Genomic DNA, 22,888 nt, shown 5'->3' with positions numbered 1-22,888 from the left:
ACAGGCAGGATAACTGGAGTTATCCCAGCAATGTCACTTAAAACTGAAGTTATTGATCAGCATTCTCCCACGTGCTGCTGCCTCTCGGCGCCCTGCACCGACTTTAATCCGGTTAGAGAGCACCTGGGACGCAACGCACAATAAGAAGAGCCTATTAAGACCTGTGGCTCAGTATGCATATTGTTTCCAATAATGTCTCGAGCCGAATAAAATCCCGACCTGCAAAAGTTTCTGTTGTTGTCTTTATTTAGCTTATACCTTCCTACTTTATGGACAGCTTTACACAAGAATGACAGAAGAATTGTTGAGGTTTTTTTGAAAAGGTTTTTTTATATAACCTACCTTTTTTATAGCGGTTATAGAGGCAACAACCTATTTAATAATAACAACCAATAGTATAATATAATATAATATAATATAATATAATATAATATAATATAATATAATATAATATAATATAATATAATACGGATTTTCTTGATACCTTTAACTGAATGAAACGTTTAATGTGCAAAAGATTGTGTGTGTGTGTGTGTGTGTGTGTGTGTGTGTGTGTGCGTGCGTGCGTGCGTGTGTGTGTGTGTGTGTGTGTGTGTCTAGGAAGTCTCATCAAGTTATAAATAACGTCTGAACACATTTGTGTTTTCCTGGCTTCAGACAAAACTTCTCCTGCACCGCGGCGTCATTCCCTGCTGCGCCTACCGGGCTGCGAACCCTTATTCTAATTAGCCTAATGCACTAACTCGAGCTATCAAGGAAGTAAGCTGTATATTTTTTGTTGTATTATTCTCAGTTTCTAGGACTGTTGTCATTTTTTATATTCGGTGCTTGCTTTTTTTTTCCTATCTTTGTCCTGTTCTCTGCTGCAGCGATGACTCAATTTCCCCACGGGCATCATTAAAGTGTCATCTAATTTAAACGATACTATCTAAATAAATAGGCCTAACAGTAATTCCTCACATTCACTGTAGGGCTACTGATGGTTTAGGGGCATTTGGATTTGTTTGGAGGCAGGATGAATGATCAGTAGGCTATTTAAAAAAATACATAAAATGCCTACAGGCTGCTAACACCCAGGAGAGATTCACCTACGCATTTATTTAATTAGCTTTATTCAAAGACGACTCAGTTGTGCACTTTGTGAAAAGTTTAGTGCCCGGCACAAGCTTGTGACACAACAAGTTGAACTCGTGAGGTCAACCCAGACCAAAGGGAGCTCCTGCTGTCCAATCACAAAGCTCCTCCGGTCCCTGGACGTCCGGGTCCTTGACCAATCAGCGGGCAAAGCGCGGAGTCAGAGGGGACAGCGACCACAGATAAAATGTTTGACTTCCATCCATCCTCCCAATCCTCCCAGGACTGTTAGCAACAACCTTGAGAGCGGGCTGTAGTGATTTTAACTTGGCTTCACCCAGCACTTTGACTAAAACTCCCACTTTAGCCCAATATCAGCACTGGATAGGCTACTGGTCTGCAGCATTTCTGTGGGATTCCATTTTCTCTTGGCGAGGCAACCTGTTACTCAAGGAACTGGAGGCTGCCTCGTACACGCCTGTAGACGAGGCAAAATACTGCAAACTAAAGTTTTTCCGAGGGATTAAAAGCGAAAAGCAAAGGCAGTTTCGTCTGAGTCGCTGCCTGACGGAGGGTCAGGAGTCATGACAGCGCTTGCAGGAGGCTTACCGAGAATGATGCGGCCAACTCCACACCAGAACTACCCGCGGGGAGGCTACTCTCTGGAAGGTAGGATACTGCGCCAGCTGCTGACACTGTAATGTTCATAACCTGCAGAAGAGCTGACACATTGAAAAATATCCACCTCAACAAGCCACAAGTATCGAGTCTTAACATTTTATTTTTCTTAAAACAAGTGGAAAAATCTACCTGCGGGGTGTTAAATTCACGTTTCCAATGCATACCAACTTGTTTCAAAAATTTTCTTGAAAGTGTTATTTTGTTTATAGCATACTGGTGGAGTGATGTGTCTCATTCTGCCTTATTTCAAAATGGGCTATTGACAGCTGCTTATAGAAAATTTCAGAAACGTGAAACTGTGTCGAAAACAAGAAGAATTAATCCATCGAACGCCACTGGCAGAATTATTCCTCTTGTTTCGTGAAAAGTAAGATTTTAAAACTAGTAAAAATATGAATGACATGTTAATATTGACATTTTTGTAGTGCAGTAACGCCTCAACTTTGACTTTTATTGTTTAGTGAAAGTTCAAAATTCAACTGTTCGGGGGATGACATCCAGCAAAGCTACAATTGCTGACAGTTCCTGAGTTGGCCTTATAGAATATTTAGTAACAACCAAGTTGATAATTAGCTTCTACAATATGAAAAGAGAGAAAACGCACAGTAGGCCTAGTTATGAGGAGTCAACTTTTTTTTTTTATTGTGGTAACTGAACGGCCTGCACTGCCCCTGTCCAGTCTCCACTCCGTTAGGACAGGGCCGGGTGAACCAGCTCGGCGGGGTCTTCATAAACGGCAGACCTCTCCCCAACCATATCCGTCACAAAATCGTGGAGATGGCCCATCACGGCATCCGGCCGTGCGTCATCTCCCGGCAGCTCCGGGTGTCCCACGGCTGCGTCTCCAAAATCCTCTGCCGATACCAGGAGACAGGCTCCATCAGGCCGGGGGCCATCGGAGGCAGCAAGCCAAAGGTGAGAGATCCAGACAGTGATGTGGTCTAGTGGGAAATAAAATGAGCTCCAGACGGTGATCATCATGGGGAAAACGACCCCCAATATAGGCTCAACAAAATTCAGTTCTATTTTCTGAAAAGCACAGAGCTAATTTATGCTTTTCCCTCTTAAAATAGGCCTACCCTATCACCCTACTCTTATCAGTTTGATAGGCTACTATGAATATGGATATTTATGTCAGCCTAAAACGGTGAGTAGGCTAAACAAATCAAACAAATCATCAGGTGGGAAAACTGAATTTAAATGGGTTTACCCTCCACTACTTCCCTGGATACAAACTCTGCTACTGCTAACCTACTTTGTATGACTGTAAAATAAACAGACCACCGTTTAGGTCAAATATTTGTTCATAATCAGTTGTTCATAAAAAAAAAAAGTTTGATTCAAAGTCGCTCGAATTCAATGGGACTTTTGTGAAAGAGCCATATGACACAACTTGGGGAATGTTTGACTTTATAGGTTTTCTTGTTTTAGGCTAAATATTGAATTCTCATGGCATAACTGCATTTTGCATGTTAACTTCTAAAAACATTTTACAACTGCCATGAACTCAGCAAAACAATAGAATTGGTCTATATGTCTGGTATAATACTTTACTTTGACTGTAGAAATTGACCAGCTCTTCTCACTGCCTTTAAAGCAAACGACTTCTCCAGACGTGGACAAGAAAATCGAAGAGTACAAGAGAGAAAACCCGGGGATGTTCAGCTGGGAAATCAGGGACAAATTACTGAAAGATGGGATCTGCGACAGGAACAATGTTCCCTCAGGTAGAGACCTTCACATGCATGTAAATACCAGGATTAGACCAGTAAAAAGACCAGAGAATAATTCTTTCATATATCATTAATAAAAAAAACTTTTAGACGCTATTTATTAAACAAAATAAATGCGAAGAATTAAGCAAAACGATTGCCTCTCATCTGAGAATATATCCTCGTATTGTTTATAGGCTATATTATTATTAGCCTGTGTTATAACATTTATTGTTTTGAATAAGAGTATAGGCCTAAACATTTATCAATTGTTTGCTTATATCATTTCTATTTTTGTTAATATTTTGACTGTTTTTCCTGTTTCAAAGTAAGCGCAATCAGTCGCATCATGCGGTCTAAATTCGGAGGAGTGGGTGAGGATGAGGAGGATGACGATGAAGTCGAGAAGAGGGAGATGGAGGAGAACGAACGACGAGCCAAGCACAGCATCGATGGCATTCTGGGAGACAGATGTAAGTTGCTTCAGTATTATACAGTCTGGTGATTTTAAGAGGGGCAGAGCTGCTGACCATGTGCAGTGCTGCTATAAAATGGTGCAAATTAAATGGACGAGAATTCAGTGATCTGATTGGTTGCAACTGGTTGGAGTTTTTTGTGTGATATATTTCTATGTTAATTATGGATGCAAGCAGTGCCACATTTATTTTTTTCTGTCTTTTGCCAGCAATTTCAGGTGTAACAAGTGGTATTGTTGATTGTTATTACATAGACAATGTATCTTTATCGGAAAAAAATCTTTTAACAGATGGAATTTGATGATAATGACAATAATAATAACAACAACAATAATAATAACAACAACAATAATAATAATAATAATAATAATAATAATAATAATAATAAAAATGAAAGTAGGACATTCAGGAGTTTTAACACGTGTGGCCTTCATATTCACGCCGTGAGCTATTACGCACTTGAAAAAAATTGAATCTTAAAACTGCAGTTATTTAATCTAAAATTCATAGTGGAATGAACTGGCTACTTTTGCTTTTGGATTATTAACCTACACAGTTAAAAAAAGGCTCAGTTCTAAAGAAATGCATTAAAGTTTCAGGTTTTTGTGCATGCGTTATAGCCTTTATGCCACTGAGATTAAACAAATATACAGAGGACAAATGTTATTATGAAGGTAATCAAACATTTACCCAACTCACATATAGCCTAAGAAACAGTTTTTTTGCGCACAATCGGACACTTGAGGATGAACTTGAGGAGACAAAGCAGCGAGAGTCCATTGAGACTCACACCTCGGTTTGACGCGCACAAAAGCCAAACTCTAGTGAGCGGCTCAGCGGTGTACAAAAAGACGCCAAGGCTTTTCAAAATGTGGAAAGAAAGGGAGAAAAAACTGCGCTGACAAAAGGCCGGGAGAAGACATTATGAACCCGCAATGAGCGATGAATTATTCAGGAACACCAATGGGCTCAGTCGGACCTGTTTTATAGACTGCTCACTTAGAGAAAAAAGGCCATTTTCACCTACAAAGTGTTAATTTGGGGGCTTTTTCTACTGTTTAGGGCTAGAGTTTGCCTTTCAGAAAAAATAGAGCCCAGGCTAAACACCGTAGACTTGAGGCAAACACCTGTTGATTTACGACCTGTTGGGGTCTGAGGAATGTAGGACAGCTTCTGGGGTCGGAAATATAATGTAGCCTATACTTAATTACAGATTAAAATATCTTTATAAATAGGTCTATAACTGTTTTTGGTGTAATTTGATAGCAAGTCAGATCGAAATAAAGCGCTGGCTCATTTTTTATCATCACTGTGATTTTGTACTTCCATAGTTGGATTTTGTTTATCGTTCAGTTTTAATAGGGAGATTATAGCCCCATATAATATACAGTAAAATTAAGTTAATGCCGTTAGCAGCTGGAAGTACGCTAATGATTTTAACCTGTTAAAATGTGTAAATTCTCTTCAGGCCCTGTGTAATTAAATTGATCACTGCCCGTTATTTTTGCGCACTAGGCATGACGCTCAGCCAGTGAGCGCAGGGGAACCCTTCTCCACTAGATTAAATCCAAACCTTTTATTTCTTCCCACTTTCATCTCAGACAAAGTCCGCCCCTTTCCTTTCCGCCTAGGGCGCACACATTCATGCAATATCTATAGGCACTTCCCTCTCCCTCTTCCAGGCCAGACACATCTCCAATACAGATCAGCCAGTTGACTTCTCCAACCTCTAAAACTGCTATCCGCACTTTTTCACTTTGGGTCAGAACAGATATTTTTTGTTGGAAATAACTAACCAGTAAAAAATAAAAGTAAAATAAGTTAAGATGCATACTTAAATTGCTCTCTTAAATAATTCAGCAAAAGACTGAGTTGCGCCTTTGCTGATTGTACTCTTTGTATACTGTTTTATTTATTTATTTATTTATTTATTTTTCCTTTTTGTTTTTGTGTTGGTAAATTGTGAGGAGTATATTTGATGCAGGTTGTTTTATACAGTTTGTTGAAAACTTGCAATAATGAAAACTTTAATTTGTGATATTAATCTTGAATCAAGGCCTAGACTGATGTGCATTTTTTTAAATAAAACAAATAATAGGCTACTAACCAGTTCTATGCCAAATAGACTAGGTGATATCCTACATGCAAACAGCACAGAGACACTTTCCCCCATAGATATACAGGATGGCAGTATTTCATTCTTGTGTCTCTTTGTGGAAGTAGTTGTTGTTTTTCTCTTTTATAGCTCTTCATTAGAATGTGAAAAGAGTGGTTTGGGCACTGAGAGAGTGTCTTCTGGCCAAATATTGATTAAGTAGGTGTTTGCAGAGGCTATTGTTGTGGAGGAGAGAGGCCTGTTGCTCTCTGCCCCTTTCTCCTCTACCACTATTGTTGGCTTTCCTTAAGTGCTAAGATCAAAGCTGACTCATTTAGATTTATTTGTCTGGGAAAAGGACGTTGTAGCAAAGGTTTGTGGGATAAAGTATACTGGGCAGCCCCAGGTCTGCATGGCATTAGCAAGTGCCTGGAACATGGTGGGAAAAGGATGCCCTCGAGCTGATTGTAATGTGCCGGAATGAATCGGATGCTAAATGGTTTACTTCCCCTTTAAGCTTAACTGTTGAGCATTTTTGTGTTAGGGGGATTTGTTCCCAAATGCATACGGATATTTAAATAATATCATATTGCCTGGAATTGCATGACTCAAGTATTTCAATCAGTGGTAGCAGCAGTTATTGGGGTGAGTTTGAAGGAAATAATTGTGCCTTTTTCAAAGATAAGAATACATTTCTCCGTAAAAGCAGCATTGCAAGTATGTTCAGTCAATCTAAATAATGCAAAAAATTACTAATTGGAAGTTTGAATAATCCTAAAATATCAATAATTTGTTTTTGCCCATAAAACGTCACTGTAGCACAATGTAACAATAGACTTGAGGACTTATGGGAGTGTTTATTGTTATTTAATAAAGAATTGAATCAAGTGGCACTTAATTAACTGATAGCATCCCTTCCTTAGTTTATTACTATCACATACACTGTTAGCACTTTAGCCCCATTTAACTAATTAAAGTAACCAAAGTCATGAAAGAGGAGTAGCCCACTCTTCCAGGATCCATTTACGACAGTGGGGGTGAAAGGGAGCGAGAAGAAGAAGAAGAAAAAAAAGAAAGCTCAGAAATACAAACAGTCAAAGGGATAACTTCTCTTTAAAGGGAATCCTGTGGTGCCAAATTGAATGAGCCCAGTTCTTTCAAATCTGCCATGGTGAACGCAGTCAACATGTAATAATTGGTTTCATTGAGGTGCATTCCAACAATCTGCTGCCATTCTCCTGCCTCTATTGTCCAGAGGCAGGCAAATAGCCAGGGGGACAGGAGGAATCAAGTGCTGACAAAACATGAAAGATTTAGCTGCTTTTGTCAAAGAAACTGAGTAGGACTTTGTTTGTGTAAATAAAGTGGGTTACTGGCTCCCTGTGACTTTGGCATGGATTTGGAGTAAGGGAAAGATAGAGAGAGAGAGAGTAAGGAGAGCAGAAAGACCGTGTTTGTGTTTGAGAGTCAGAGCAATAGATGTTTTATTTTAAAGCAGGCAGAATATACCAAGTCGGCAAACACTTGGTTCAAGCAAAGCCTGAGGGGGAAAACGATGACGGCAATGAACCTCCACGTGTAGCCCCCACATCTAAGCCATCTAATCCAATTATAAAGTTTCATAACTTATATTCTCAGGAGACGTCTAAGCATATAAACAGATACATTTCTCTCACACGCAGGGAGCAATAGCCGCTGAGTAACAGAGCAATATCCCACTCAGGCGAGGGCAACTGTAAACAGAGAGATAGGCATAGACATAGGATTTCTGTAAGTTGTGTATTTGTCAGCGGTCCGTGCATTTCCACGGTGCCTTTGTGAATGAGGCAGGGATTGGGAGTTAGTGGAGACTGTCTCTAGTCACAACAGACAGGAGGCCTCAATGCAACCAGTGGAATGTCTGCTTCAGCCACATTTCCATTTTCCTCTCAGGCCCAGGGAATGGAGAAATATATACGTGGGCCTCGCTTTGTGTTTTTTCACTGTTTCCCTGGGATATTGGTGCTTGTAAGGCTAGTTCAGGCCAGTGGGCTGTCTGCAAAAAAACACAATCCACAAGGGAGGTTATATGGGAGGCTGATAATGGATGAAATGTTCCCAATTAATTTCAGGGACCAGAATTTTACATCTACACAGAAATGATAGATAGATAGATAGATAGATAAGATATTTTACAACCCCTTCTCTTCCCCTCTTCTCACGTATAAATACCCAACACATTTACTCTCTGTGTTGGCATCATTCTCAAGGCTCTCTCTCTCCCTAAAAAGAAAGAAAAATCCACACTGGCTGATCTGCAACTGAATGCAGGCTCTATGCTTCATTAAAGCCTCTTTCTCTGTTGGCACCCGCATTGTGATCCTCCAATATTAATTCAAAGGACAATTAATGAATGCAGGCCAACTTTGAAGTAAGGGGCTGGGGTCTTGCCCTGAGCCGGCCCCTCAACGCTGATGTACTCTCCACATTCTCCCCACTAACCCCAGAGACACTGTGACTGAAGTGACTGAAAGAGAAGCAATGAGCAATGGAAGGTCAAGGAGAGGAGCCCCGGTAGAAAAAGAGCTCTCTATTTCCTTGGAAGTATTAGCCAAGCAAAACTCTGTGATGGGGAGGATAAAGGAGTGCGAAGAGAAAAGGGTCGGGGGCGAGGGGCGAGGGGACTCTGGCAAAAAGGAACACAATGGGATAGTTAATTGAGTAAAGCCAGACAGCGTTGTCAATCACTTAACTTTGTTTAGCCTCAGTTTTTGTGGAGCTGTTTCGTTCAGCACATTGCACATTATGGACACGCCAGCACAACTCTGCTGCTGTTTTGATTAATGTCTTTTTTTCCTCTCTGAACAAAGAAAACCAATAGAAAAGAATAGGACTTTAGGTTATAAGATTCTTTTTTTTGAAAAAAAAAAAAAAAAAATTGTTCCGAGTCAGAGCATCTGTTTCCTGCAATAGTCTAAACATGGGCCTTAAAACGAAAAATAGAAATTGAAGAAATGCGAGTAAAGCCCATAAAACCAAAAATAAGATACCAATAATGAGGGCGAAATAAAACACCACAATGGAAAGGAGGCTAGTGTTTGGAGCGTGAAAGAAGAAAGTATGGAATGTGAGGATGGCTTCTCTCTCTGTGCAGTTTGTGTGAAGTTTTGTTGCGGGGTCAGTGGTGAGGCCCTCTGCACTGCAGCGCTGCGCAGGGCAGCGGCTGTGAAAAGGTCAGAGGCTAACATAGGGTCACTTGACTGTTAAAACTATCAGCCTCCAGGAAGACGAGGTTACGATAATGTTTGGGTGAAGATGACAGCTAATGGACTCCCTAATATCAGTACTTCATACCAGTGAATAGATGTTGACTAGATAGCTTTCTCACTGTAACTCAGCAGATCTGTCAATTTAAAAAAAAAAATAGTTCCAGCTGTCATCTGAATTCAAGTATACCAAGTGTTTACTCTTATTTGGAGAGACTAGGCTGCTTCTGAACCCGCCTGGCCTGCACTGAGCTAGACTGAGGTGAATTGGGCTGGACTTGGGTGGAATGAGTTGGATCTCTGCTGGGTTGGTCTCTGCTGGACTGGAACGTGTGGCAGACTGGCCCGTTGCTGCGGCCCTGCATGGGTGCTGTGCAGCTGCTTTGTCCCTGCTCTGGGGGTGGAAATGCCACCGTGAAACTGTCACCTAACTGCACTGCAGTGGAACTAAATAATAACCACCTCACACTGGGCACACATAATGGCCAAGCAGGGCCATTTGTGGCTTTTTGTCACTTCACCCATATTAGACAGAGATACATCTTTCAACGTCATATCTCTAGCTACTTCTTTGTCCGTGCAGGGGCCGACCTCCTGCGCTCATTCTTTCCATTTTTTCTGTCCGTCACATCATCATCATTCTCTCTCTTTCTCTCTCTCCCTTTCTCTCTCTCTCTCTCTCTCTCTCTGCCCCCCTCCTTTCCCAGGCAGCTGCAGGTTCCTGGGGGCTCCTTAGCAAGTCAAGTGAGCAGCCCACTCACTCCCATTTTTCCCCTAACTGTTAACCCCAGCTGAGCCCATAAGCTGTCAGTTAACTATTCAGTTCCTCCGGTGCATCTGCTAGCTCTGGCTCTATGTGCCATGCCACTGTTTTATTCAGTGGCCCACTCGCACTATGCTGTGCCGGCTGAAAGGGCCAGATCTACTTCCCTGGGCAAATAACTAGTTCATTTGTCTCTTCTGCCCTTTGTTTTGTGCGGCGAACACATGTCACCAGCTCAATTACCTTCTCTATTAACAGCCCCTGGAGGTTGGGCTAGCCAGCCCCTACCAAGACAAGGCCATAAACTGCCCCATATGCTCCCCTTCTCTCCCTCTTTCTCTCTCTCTGGCTCTTCCCCTTGCTCTTTCTCTCTGTCTATCTCTTTCTCTCTTATCTTGCCTTTCTTCTCTTTCACTTTTCGGTGCATCTCTTTGATCATCCCCTCTCACACTTTCTGTTTCTCTCTCTCATCATCTCTTTCTTTCCCTTTTCATTCATTTTTAGCCATAACAAAATACATAAATATGTGCACATGCTTTTTTTGTGTGTGTGAGTTTATACGCACATGCGCGGGATGTGTGGGCCTGTGCGTGTCTCTTCATATTAACATCTCTTGGACGGGCGGGAGGAGGGGGGGGGGGTGAATGCTTGGCAAGGCGGGTTTTGGCCAATGGAGTCTACCCAGTAAACAAGAGCAGTCTTTATTCCCGCGGTTGGAATCCTCGCTAGTTTTCTTGGCGTGTTAGAGGCACCGCTGCTGCAGGTGAAGCTAATGGAACTGGACGTTCCCAAAGTTCACATCTGTGACCCTCTGGAGTTTATCTTCGCTGCTTGTCAGTCTCCTCTCTTGATCGATAAATGGTTCTGTTTACCGTAGGGGGTGAACCTGCAGCACTGTCCGTTTCTTGCCGAAGTCTGTGTGTAAATGTGTGTGTGTGTGTCCTTGTATATGCGTGTGTTTAAGTTTATTTAAGGGTCTCTGATCAGTGAAAGGAACCTGTTGAAACGACTTGTTGAATACTCCACTATCTACTAAACTACACTAAATAAATATACTCCCCACTAAACTGTTCAATAAACACTCTACTATCGACTCCACTATCTAAACTAGCTTGTTATTGGTTTATTAACCTACATCTTACTTTGTTTTGAAATGCCTGTTTTATGGGTAATTCTGCAACAACCTCAATTTCCGCTTGAGGGATAATAATCTATCTTTCTATTAAGATTCTTGTCAGAGCCACAGCCAAACTGTGAGCGGCTATGGAGTATTTTCAGCTCCCTAGTGCTTTAGCTGCAGCGTAAAATTTGATTTGGGTGTTTAAGTAAGGAGGTCGAGGCCTCCCTTTGTGTGTTTAGTATCCTCTTCTGCCGTTTGTTGAGGGGAATGTGTGGGAACAACCCGCTCGGAGTCCGCTCCTGCATCAGCGCTCCTCAGCCTCAATCCACCGCCGCGTAAGAACCCTGTCTGAAAACGTCACGCGCAAAGATGTGAGTGCGGTGAGGGGTGAGCGCAGAGAAAGAGAAGTGAAGTGAAGGGAATGGACGTGATGGAAGGGACAGGTCCACTTTTTAAGAATGGCCAGCGGAGAGCACCCCCATTCACCCCGCACCCCTTCCCCAGCATCTTCTTCAGGTGCCTTCAGCCTCCCACTCTCCTCGCCATGTCAACCCCTTCAACTCCCCCCATCCCCCAAGCTCTGTGCCCCTCGGGCTGTGGAGGGAGGGGATAAAGGGCTGCTCCCCTGCTGTGCCCCTCCGCAGCCCCCAGCGGCCCTTCTCTGGACCTCTTTGTCCCCCCCCCTCCCCTCCCACTCTTCATTCCCCCACTCAGCCCCTGGCCCTACAGCCCCCATCTCACCCTGCAGCCCCCCCCACTCCCCTGCTGGGCAGGTGACAGGCCCCTGAATGCGGGCCCGGGCGTCCCTGATGGCTCCTACAGATGGAGCGTGGTAATCGGCCCAATAGAGCCCTGCCACAGGCTTTTCCCTTCGAACATACAAAGGCCTGGCCACATCACTTTCCAAAAAAAAAGAAAAAAGAAAGAGAGAGAGGGAGAGAGAGAGAGAGAGAGAGAGAAAAAGAGAAAGCGCGAGCCAGAGGATGACAAAAGCAACACTGTCATTTGCTATTAAGGGAGAGCCTGTGATGGAGTGTTCTCTCTGTAGTTACTAATAATAAAAACAGGGAGGGAAAAAGAGAGGGAGAGAGAGAGAAATAAAGGGAGTAAAGGAGGAGAGACCCGCCCCCCACCCTGCAGTTAACATGATACAGTGCCACTGGGGAGCTTTCTCCTCTGAGGAGTTTTATGAGCTCTCCTTCCCTCCCTCAGGAATCTTTCCGTTTCAGCTCTGTCATTGGCTCTCTTCTTTTTCTTTCTTTCTCTGCTCCTCTGTCATTAAAATGGAAATGACACTGCGTGTTTCTTAGCTTGCTGGTTTATTTAGTCTCTGTTGTGTACGTGCTGATTAATCGAAGTTGCACTTTATGGTAGAGTATAAACAACTCATAGAATTTGGATGACAATATTGTTGTTTGAAAACGTGTTTATAGGAAAGGTATCAAGTTTAAGGTTCATGCTGTGTGGCCTTCTCCTTATGAATATTGTGTCATAAAATGTACTCCAACTGGTCTCTAGCCACATCCTTACCTAAACAAACCACATCCCAAACTCAAAGTGGACGTTCCAGGAGTATCTTAACATCCCGCCAATCCCCTATGAGCCTCTTTGGCAGCATGGCGCCCTCGGTCCGAATGTAATAAAGAGCTCTTCCCAGCATCAGAGTCTGCTGTGGCTGCGGTCCGGAGCGCAGCAGCATTCCCAGAGTCCAAATCCTTGTGTAATGCCTGGTCAGACACACACTGGCAACCGGCACAAACATTTCCTGCTCGGCTCCAGAGGCCGGGGCAGGCGAGGGGAGATCCCTGCTCCCCCGCATGTCTGACTTGGCACTTTTTAATTAAAGCTTTAAATCTGGAGGGCAGCGGGAGAACGAACAGTCTGGGGCTACGGGCGAGGCTCTGCCCTCTGGTGAAGGCTTTTCTGTCGCTTCCACCTGTCCCTCTGCTTTTGGTTTCTTTCACTCTCTTATTTTTTCTCTCTCAGTGTTTAGGTGTTTGTGCTCTGAAGTAGCGGCATAGTCTGAGTTCCTAAAAGGTGCAGTGAACCCTCTTCTAACTGCAGTAAGGTTTAAGAGGTCCCCCAGGGCAGAGAGGGAGTGGATTCCAGCTCTTTCTGTCTTGTATCCATCTGTGTTTGAAACATTGTCATAGACTAAGTGCATTGAGGGAGAGCCTGTGGCCCAGACGCAGCAGATGCATGTTTGTGAGCGTGTGTATGACTGAGAAAGAAATGGGGGATTGGAGACATGTAATGGCGGACAATGGCAGGCTGTCACGCTAGTTTGTGGAGCCTAATCATTATTTAATAGATGGGTAACCTCCCCCATACGCTGCCATAGTCCTCCGGCTCCCAGTCCCAAGCCTTCATTGACTCCCTTCTTCTGCTGAATTAGATCCCAAAAGCTGTCTCCCAGTCAGCCGGTCCCTCTGTCCTGCCCTCAACTGAACAAACAGATTAAGAAGCACCTGCAAAGGGATGGGTGCCTGCCTTTCACCATGGGACCATATCTCCATAGTGCACAGCATGGCTAAGACCAGGAGAGACACACTGGCCCAGGGAATAGATGCCCCGGAGGGATCTAGTACTCTCTAATCCATGTTCAAGCAGCCTCTGGCTTTTGATCCCCTCAGGAGCCACTGAGGAGTTTAAGAGACCAGGAGGATGCAATCTGAAGTGGCTGTATACCATGTGTTGTACTCAGCATAATCTATTGTCTCGGGTCTGTCTATGGCATCACAGATTTGTTGTCAAAGTAGTTACCCCAAGTTTCTGCAGCCAAAGTAACAGTGTGTTGGTTTTGTGCTTGCAGCCAGCCACTCAGACGAGGGCTCGGACGTGGACTCGGAGCCAGGTCTGCCTCTGAAGAGGAAGCAGCGCCGCAGCCGCACCACCTTCACCGCCGAGCAGCTGGAGGAGCTGGAGAGGGCCTTCGAACGCACGCACTACCCCGACATCTACACACGAGAGGAGCTGGCTCAGAGGGCCAAGCTGACAGAGGCCCGAGTGCAGGTCAGACACACACACACACACACACACACACACACACACACACACACACACACGCACACACACAGTCCCTCAGTCCCAGGGACCTAATCTTGACAGCAAAGCAATGTGTTGGCCTGTCATAGATATATGTCATGTGGGTGTTAAATTGCCTTGGGATGTTGCCATACATGCCATACAGCCATTAGACATGTGGACCCCCCCACCCCCCCACACACAGACAAACACAGAGACACACTGGACCCACTGTGTGCATATCTGTGTGCATATATAGTGAAGAAGGCGTCCTATTTTTGTCAGACCCTGTGAAAAAGGGCTGTGTCAAGATCCTTAAATAGATGCCCGATTTAGATAGTGTATTAATATAGCCTTTTTACAGCTGTAACGGCTTTATGGGCTTGCTTTATCTGAACCCAGTGACTGAGCACACAAAGACGTAATGTCACTGTGGTTTCACTGTGCTCTCCAGATGTTCAGATGTCTATCGGCTCAAACTCTTGGGCCTATGGGACCGAGAGCCCCTGCACAAACACACACACACACACACACACACACACGCACACACACACGCACACACACACACACTGCACACACGCATGCACATGCACTAAACACACTCACAAAAACAGAAGATCTTACAAGCATTATGTCATCAAAACAACATAACAACAAATGCACTGTAATTGAATTAGCAGATAATCATGAGTATCTAATATGAGTATTAGACAAAGCATGAAATAAACACCACACTTTTCTCCGTTCTTCTCTCAGGTGTGGTTCAGCAACAGGAGAGCCCGGTGGAGGAAACAAGCGGGAGCCAATCAGCTGATGGCGTTTAATCACCTGATCCCCGGCGGTTTCCCTCCATCAGCTATGTCCGGTCTGCAGCCCTATCAGCTGTCAGACAGCCCCTATCCTCCCACTTCCATAGCTCAAGGTACGCACAGCCGAACACACTCGGGCCAGCTGAACACACTTATGGGGCTTATGCTTTCCATCCTAATGACTAGAAAGTTTAGAATGTTCTGGCAGAGTTGAGTAATGGTCCTGTAAATGTGATTACACTGAAAAAAATATCCATCTGAGTAAGTCATTTAATCTAGTACTTACATTTTTTACCTTTCCTCAAACAAGTGAAAACTCTGCCAATAGCTTCACCTGTTTCCAATTCAAAATTTCAGTTTCAAGAATTATCTTGAATCAAGTGCCATTTTTTGGAAATTTAGTGTAATGATCTGTCTTGGTCCCTGTTTCAAGATATTGACAATTGTAGAAAATTTGAAAAACAAGTGAAACTGCATGAGAAACAAGTGGAATTATCTCACATCAGTGGCATTTTTCATCTTTTAAGAAAAATTTGATTTTAAGACCAAGTGCAAGACTAAACTGACTAAAACTGACTAAACTCCAGCTTTTGCAGTGCATAAATCATCCATGTGCAACTATAGTGTGATCTAATGATCTCAAGAGTCATATATATTTATCTCTTATTCCTCCTCTCTGTCTCTCTGTCTCGCTCGTCATCTCCCTCAGCAGCGTCGGAGCAGCCCAGTACAGTCCACCGGCCACAGCCTCTGCCCCCCACCTCGGTGCACCAGAGTGGGCTTGGCTCGTCAGCGGGGTCCCAGGACGGAGGCTCAGCGTACTGCCTGTCCTCCGGACGTCATGGCTTCTCAGGCTACTCTGACAGCTTCGTGGCCCAGACAGGACATTCCAATACTGTCAACCCCACCATCAGCAACAGCCTCTCACCACAGGTTAGTCTATAGTATGTACTGTAGGTACACATGCATGTGGAAATACACAGAGAAATAGTAATAGTAATGTAATGTAGAAACACACAGACCTACATGTATGTATATGTCTATATCTACCTGTATATGCACATAGATATACATACACACATACTGTACCTAGATACGCGCACATACATTCTCTTTCTCAAACACACACACACATTCATGGACACCATGGAAGCATAATGGTACACACAAACACACACACTCTTATGTATGACCTGGAAGATGTCATTGCAATGACATTGATGAGGACCTTGTTAGGCTTAAAAAAAACACGGTAGCTTCTCATTCTTGTTTATGCTGATGGGTTGTTGATGAATTTAAAATGTGGCGAATGTCAGTCTTTTGGGGGAGAGAAATGAGCGGTTATGAGGAAGGATTAGTGGAAGTCGGATGATGACACAAATCAAAACTGAAAAGACAATTATGGTCGATTACACAGTCATCAGTGTCCATCAGTGGCTCCCTACCAGCCCAGAAGATGGACTAACAGGCGGAAAACGAGCTTTTAACCGCCACAAAGGGTGGCCAGCCCACACGCAATGCATGCTGGGTACTATTTCCCATGAGAGAGATTCTCAGACTCCTGTCAGGCATAGATAAAAAAACTGCCGCAGGCGGGCCTGTGTCTATGTGAACGCCTCAGGATGCATGTATACTGAAAGAAGAAGATCTCTGTTTTATCTGCCATGGTGCACAGTCAGAAAGCGGTAGGTGGCACCATTGTGGCTGGAAGGATAATTGACTGCTTTGATATTTGAGCAGTAGTAATCCACTAGACTTTGCTGCTTCCTCGCTAAGATTCAACTGCAGTTCTTCTTTTTTAAACATTACTTTTTAGGATTTTTGCTTTATTAGACAGTTCAAAGACAGTTAAAATGTGACAAATGTCTACTGAATGCCATATTCAAACCCAAGACATTGCAGGAACATGGTGTGTGTCTTAGCCACCAGGATGCCCAATAGTTCTTATTCTAATGTTTAACCTCATTGTTGGAGGGTAACTAGTATGCGTATCTGCTAGTAGCCACTTTCCTCTAACAGTGTGCATGGCTGTGGTGTGAGTTCACACACCCACAGGGTCACTTAGTGACTTTAACTAATAAAGAGGCCAAAGGTGCTGTGGCCTCATGGATGGTTTCAACATTAACCTTACTGGGCAGCTCCTTACAGAATGGACATCTCATCTTGCATAGGGACGGCGTGCCTGGAATGTTTTCTCAGTCTGGAATTGCAATCACAGAATGTTCCAGTGTCTTAATTGATTGGAATGAAGTAATCTATCCCCTAGTAACAAAGTGTGTAATTTATGTAAATGACTCACTTTGTTGGCTAATTTGTTTTAATTTATGTATTCATCGCGGCTGTGTGAATGTATATTGCAATACGCTCATCTCCATTTCAGACGAGGATGGAATTAATTTCCTGATTTTAACTTAATAAAAGAGGGGAAATGAGAATTGATTAAATTCTATGACATTGATAGTTAGCACATGAAGACCTCTTTGCAATTAGAAAACTTTACAGTTAGACTTAGTTTTTTAAAAGCTACATAGCTTAGTCTATTTTATGCATGCTGGCATTTTCTTACAAGAAAAAAACATCCGACCCTAATTTTGTCTAGAGAAAGAAAACTGCTGATACGTCTAGTACTCTATCGTCATTAGGATGTAAAGTAGAGAAGACACTTTCTTTATTTCCGAGGCTCAGTCCAGATGTGGTGAGATTAGAGCCTCGTGGAGTTTTGATATGGATAGGGTTTACTTTAGATAGGCGATATTCTGAGGTCGTCTTGTCGGAGGCTTTTAGCCCAGCGCTCGGAGCAGCAGTCTGGGCCGCTGGACTGTGGTCTCCCTGTGGTGCGGGGTCTCTGGCGTCTCACTGCTGATCTGGTGCATACCAAAGGAATCCTTTCTCACCGAGGAAGCGAGCGGCCGGGATTTGCACCCCCATGAGGCCTAATCCCCGGAACAACTTCGAAACAGACACACCCTCGGGAGCTGCTGCTGTTTCACAGACAGACATAGACACACACCCTTACACACAAGCGTGCACTCACACAGACACACACATATACGCACACTATTGTTTGCATATATGCACATGTAAACACATTCAATCTCTCTCCAGTGTATGCAATTTACACATCGACATACATGTGATAGCATGTGAGGAAATACAGCTTAACTGATTTTACCGTGCTATAGCTGTAAAATCAGAACAATCTACACCAGTGATTGAGATGTAGATTACAGTGCTACACTCCCAAAAAAGTCAGTACTCTGTAAAGGTGGAACATCCACCACTCTTTCTTCTAAATAATTTATCACCATAAGGGCCAGTAATGTATGTGGTAGGTAGTTTTAGTCAGGTAGGTGTAATTTTATGTCAAAATGTTTTAGTCTTTCTGGGTGTGCGGTCTGGCTTCTTGCTACTGTTTGAACTTGTGGTTTTACTCTCTTGAATCATGGCAAAAAAAAAAAAAAAAAGATGGAAGGAAAACTGCGTTGATTTTTTTCCTTACAGGTTCACACTTACAGACACACACACACACACACACACACACACACACACACACACACACACACACCCTGCTGTGAGATGAATTGTGTGATTTGACCTCCATGTGCTTCCCATTTGGTGGTAGTCACACATCAGCATGTTCTTCAGATGTGTAACGTTAGATCACTCTGACAGACTACTGTAAATTACATACATTCAGACACCTGATGTTGCCTCAGTGTGTGTGTGTGTGTGTGTGTGTGTGTGTGTGTGTGTGTGTGTGGCTGCCTATTGGAAACACCTCATCAGTTATCGTGTGTGTTGTGTGTGTATGTCTGTCAGTACTTCTTCCTTCCCACTTGTTTTCAGTTTCCAGCTTTTCTTTCCAGGTTATTTTGACTTGGGTTGTTTTTGTGCATCTGGCTTTGCCTCTCTTTCCTCTTCTTTGAACTGTAACTTTCTTATGGAGTCTCGCTCTTTCCCTACAAATTGTTCTCTCTTTCTCTCCATCCATTTTTCAGACGTTTTCATGACATTGCTTCTCACGCAAACTTTTGTGCAGCTGTTCACGATGTATCACCAATGAGACCCCTTCACCCCTGACATCAGAACAAAAAATGCTTACACACACACACGCACACACACACACACACACACACACACGTGAGGTACCCTCGACACACACATAAACACACACACACACTCCGCTGATTCCCACGTACCCTTTGGCCTCTTTACACCGGCCCCACAAGGACACGGTGAATTTGGGGCATCAGACTAAAGAGAGGGAGAAAAAGAGAAAGACAAAGAGAGAGAGGATATGAGAGTGTTTTGCTCGGAGCAGATAGTTCAGTATACATATCTATTTTTTCTCCTTGAATATTCTGCTGAAAAACACACAAAGGACTTCTTGTAAATTAATTTTCGAAGAGTTTTTTTTCTGTTCATACCAATGGCCAAACTCATAGATTTGGATTCATTATTCCTGTCCCATCTATTCCTTTTATAACAAAATACCAGAAGCCCATAAGTGTCATGACAAAAAAAGAGAGAAAAAATCCTCTTTATTCCATTTTCATCAATTTGACAGGCTAACTCGACAGAAACCACTAGTGGGGTAGGGGACTGAACTCAGCCAACATCAGCTCCCCTGCTTCGGTTAGGAAGCAGAGTAAAGAGAACCACATGTGTGGGTGAAGCCAGTATAATGCCTCTCTGACAATGAACAAGAGGACAGAGCCTATGTTTTAGCCCACCTGAGTGGAAAAGGTGATTGAATGGTGGCACCTTCGGATTTTGGTGTAAATTTGTTGTTGGGTGCATCAATTAGGGTTTTACTTATTTAATTTTATTTTTTCCCAGTGTATTGCTGCGTTTATAAGACTCATATCCCCTATACCTAATATGTCCCAAATTCTGTACGTTGTATGTCCTTCTCATGAACATGGTGCAGGTGGAAAAAACAGATAAACATCTGTTTCTATTCTATTCTATTCTATTCTATTCTATTCTATTCGAGGCAAGGCAAGGCAAGTTTATTTATATAGCACATTTTGTACATAAAGGCAATTCAAAGTGCTTTACACAAGGTATATATGACATTAGATAAGACATAAAACAAATAAAACAAACAAATAAAAATAGGTAATAAAGTGTATAAGAAGAGAGAATAAATAAAGAATGAAAATGCATAAAAAGAAAATTAAGATCAAGTTGCATAGGCATTCTATTCTATTCTATTCTAAAAAAAAAAAAAACATGTTCCTCCATGTCTACCCTCAGGTGATGGGCCTGCTGAACCCAGGAGGAGTGCCACATCAGCCCCAGAGTGACTTTGCCCTCTCCCCCCTGACTGGAGGCCTGGAGCCTAATGGGGGCATGGCTGCCAGCTGTCATGGTTCCCAGCGCCTGGAGGCTCTACCAGGTCTGACAAGCATGCCCACCCTGCCCAGCTCCCAGTCTTACTGCACACCCACCTACAGCTCCCCAGCGTACGCCGTGGACCACCATCCATCCTACCAGTACGGACAGTACAGTCAGAGCAAGGTACGTCTGGAGTATGTTCTGTTTACCTCATAGTGTTAACCTAACCAAATTTAAGGCACTTAGGGGGTTACATCAGCTTGTATGTTTGATTTTTAATTATCTGTAATATGTTTGATTAGCGGTCACGTCCTTCTCTAACCCCTGCTCTGGCTGAGCTATTTAGTTTAGATTTTCTGACTCACAACCCACGTTAATTGCACAGGCTATGCTGATGAGAGAGCTTCTCAAATCACCCCGAGCTGTGCTGAGATTACATGTATGTTAGAGAGCATGAGTGGCTGGGCTACCTCAGTTTACATTACCATCACTAGACTGTCCACGTGGCCTGATGCAGAGGCATGTCAGGGCCTTATCCCAGCCATACACACTCACACGCACACATTCACACACACGCTTTCACTCACTGTCCTTTCATGACCCCACATGATGAGCTTGCCTATCAAACCCTAGTGTAGCTCACCTAGCCATGTAATGACCCCTGTGTAACGAGGATACCCCACCAAATGAAAGGAGCCGCTTCCCAAAGCATGTTTGACAGGAGGGAGGGGAGTGTGTGGGTCGGGGCGGTGTGTTGTTGGGGCTGATCTGGGGTACACTACCACATGTTGACTGGCCCATCAGTGGCAACATCTTGATGTCATTAATTTGGCCAGTCCTGGGAGAGACCCACATGCGGCTTTTAGGGGGCTTGGGATAATGTGTGTGTGCGTGTGTGTGTGTGCGGGCATGTGTGTGTGTGTGTGTGTATAAAGCAAGGGTAAGGGGCTCTTTAACAGGGGGCGATTATGGCCCTTGGCAGGCCAGGATTAGAACCATGTGTCCCAGTGGAGGTCAGATCTAGAGTTATTATTGATCAGTGGAGCAGAGCCAGAGATCCAGGCTAAGGCTCAGGCTAGCTTCACTAAGGCTCGGCCACATTAGGTTAAAAGAAGAATGTCAAGTGAGATTCCCAAGGCTTTTCACTTCTTTCTTGAGTCTTATTGTTTAATCTGGGGCCCTTGATCCTCCCTCCTCACCTGCTCTCACCTGCTGCCTAACACTTCTTCCCTCTGTCATCATCAATCATTTCCCTTAAAATCCCTCCTCTCATTCATAGTTGAATACTCAAGATTCAAGATATGTAAAAATAAATTGTTCTGACCCTCCTTCTCTCTTCCCCTGTCCTTCTCAGGTGCCTTTCATTATATGAAGCCCCAGCACGGCCTGAGTGGAAGTCTTCTCTGGCCGACCTGATGTTCATCTCCAGAGCGCCCCCCCCCCCCCACCCACAGCCTTCGCCAGTCTCCCCAGCCCTGAGGACATCGAGGGGGTTGGGTGAGGTGTCCTGCGCTTGAGGATGGGAAAGAGTTGAGGTGGAGGGGTGGTGACGGCGACGGAGGGGGAGGACTGGAATAATTAGGACCAAAGGCGCAGCCTCTCCAGTTACCTGGCACTCGCTTTGCTCGTGCTGCACGTCATGCTCCGAGGACCAAGCACCCCTCCATGTCCATGCTTGAAGAGGAAAAGAAGAGGGGGGGCAGGGGAGTAAATAAATTCAAGATTCTGTATTTGATTTTTGTAATAAGCGGCAGAGATGCAAGTTGGAGCGGACTTTGTAAGCAGTTCTCCCCCCTCTGTGCTTCTGGGGCCCAACTTGATAGGAGAGGGGAGGCGGGCTAGTTCTTATGGCTGATGGTTATCAAGGGGCCTCCAAGTGTTGCGCTCAGCCACAATGCTCTTTTTAAGGAACTCTTCATCACAATGTCTTAGGGAAATGACATTTACTGTACATTGACGTGATTCTTGTATAGGAAGTTGGAGATGAGAATGTGTCTATACCGGAAATCCAGCAGACAGGCAAGAATTGAGACCCAGTGCAGTCATAGTGAAACCACTGCAACCCAAAGAAAGTGCAATACATTCATACCTCATGTGATGTAAATTAACGCAGATCAATATCCCTGATTACATCCTCGAAAATATGTTCTCTCTTTTTAATGTCATTCGTTTTGGGTTGTGTGCATTGATCGCTTACAATCAGGGGAAATCATCAAGCAATGGAAAAAAACAACAACAAAACAAAACGTAGTTGTGATGTCATTAAGCCAAAAAAATTCTCTGCCAGTGAATGCATTATTCAGTTTGACAGTTACGTTTTTTTTTCTTGCATGTGTTAAATTAGAATACATCAGGAACTTGCAAACTTTAGTTCCATTTCTTATTTATTTAGTGTTGTTCAAGTGTCACGTCCCTTCTGTATCTCTTGTATGAGCACTCTGAGGTGCTTCAGTAGTCTTACACAATGTTGATTATTCATTACTTGTCTATTTTGTATCATGTTCATTTACATCTGCATAAAATGATTTTGTTGTAATAAGTTTTGTGTA

General features: G+C 43.6%; 1 protein-coding gene across 2 annotated transcripts; it reads left to right on the top strand.

Moving 5' to 3' along the window:
- Positions 1 to 1,658: 1,658 nt before the first annotated feature.
- Positions 1,659 to 21,711, top strand: pax3a (paired box 3a). 2 transcript variants are annotated; one of them, XM_071542124.1, is made up of 9 exons: positions 1,659 to 1,743; positions 2,435 to 2,670; positions 3,353 to 3,482; positions 3,797 to 3,940; positions 13,979 to 14,178; positions 14,947 to 15,112; positions 15,712 to 15,932; positions 20,259 to 20,522; positions 21,694 to 21,711. In XM_071542124.1, exons 1-9 carry the CDS (start codon positions 1,659 to 1,661, stop codon positions 21,709 to 21,711), a joined length of 1,464 nt encoding a protein of 487 aa, XP_071398225.1. The 2 variants fall into 2 exon arrangements, with proteins under 2 accessions (XP_071398225.1, XP_071398224.1); XM_071542123.1 differs by having other exon boundaries at positions 15,709 to 15,932.
- The last annotated feature ends 1,177 nt before the right edge of the window (positions 21,712 to 22,888 follow it).

The sequence above is a fragment of the Centroberyx affinis genome, unplaced genomic scaffold (assembly GCF_046629955.1).
Source record: "Centroberyx affinis isolate AG114_WGS23_722 - 3 ecotype Tasmania unplaced genomic scaffold, CSIRO-AGI_Caff_v1 ptg004019l_1, whole genome shotgun sequence".
Lineage (NCBI taxonomy): Eukaryota > Metazoa > Chordata > Actinopteri > Beryciformes > Berycidae > Centroberyx > Centroberyx affinis.
Note: the sequence above shows the minus strand (reverse complement) of the source record. Positions and strands in the feature narration are given on the sequence as shown.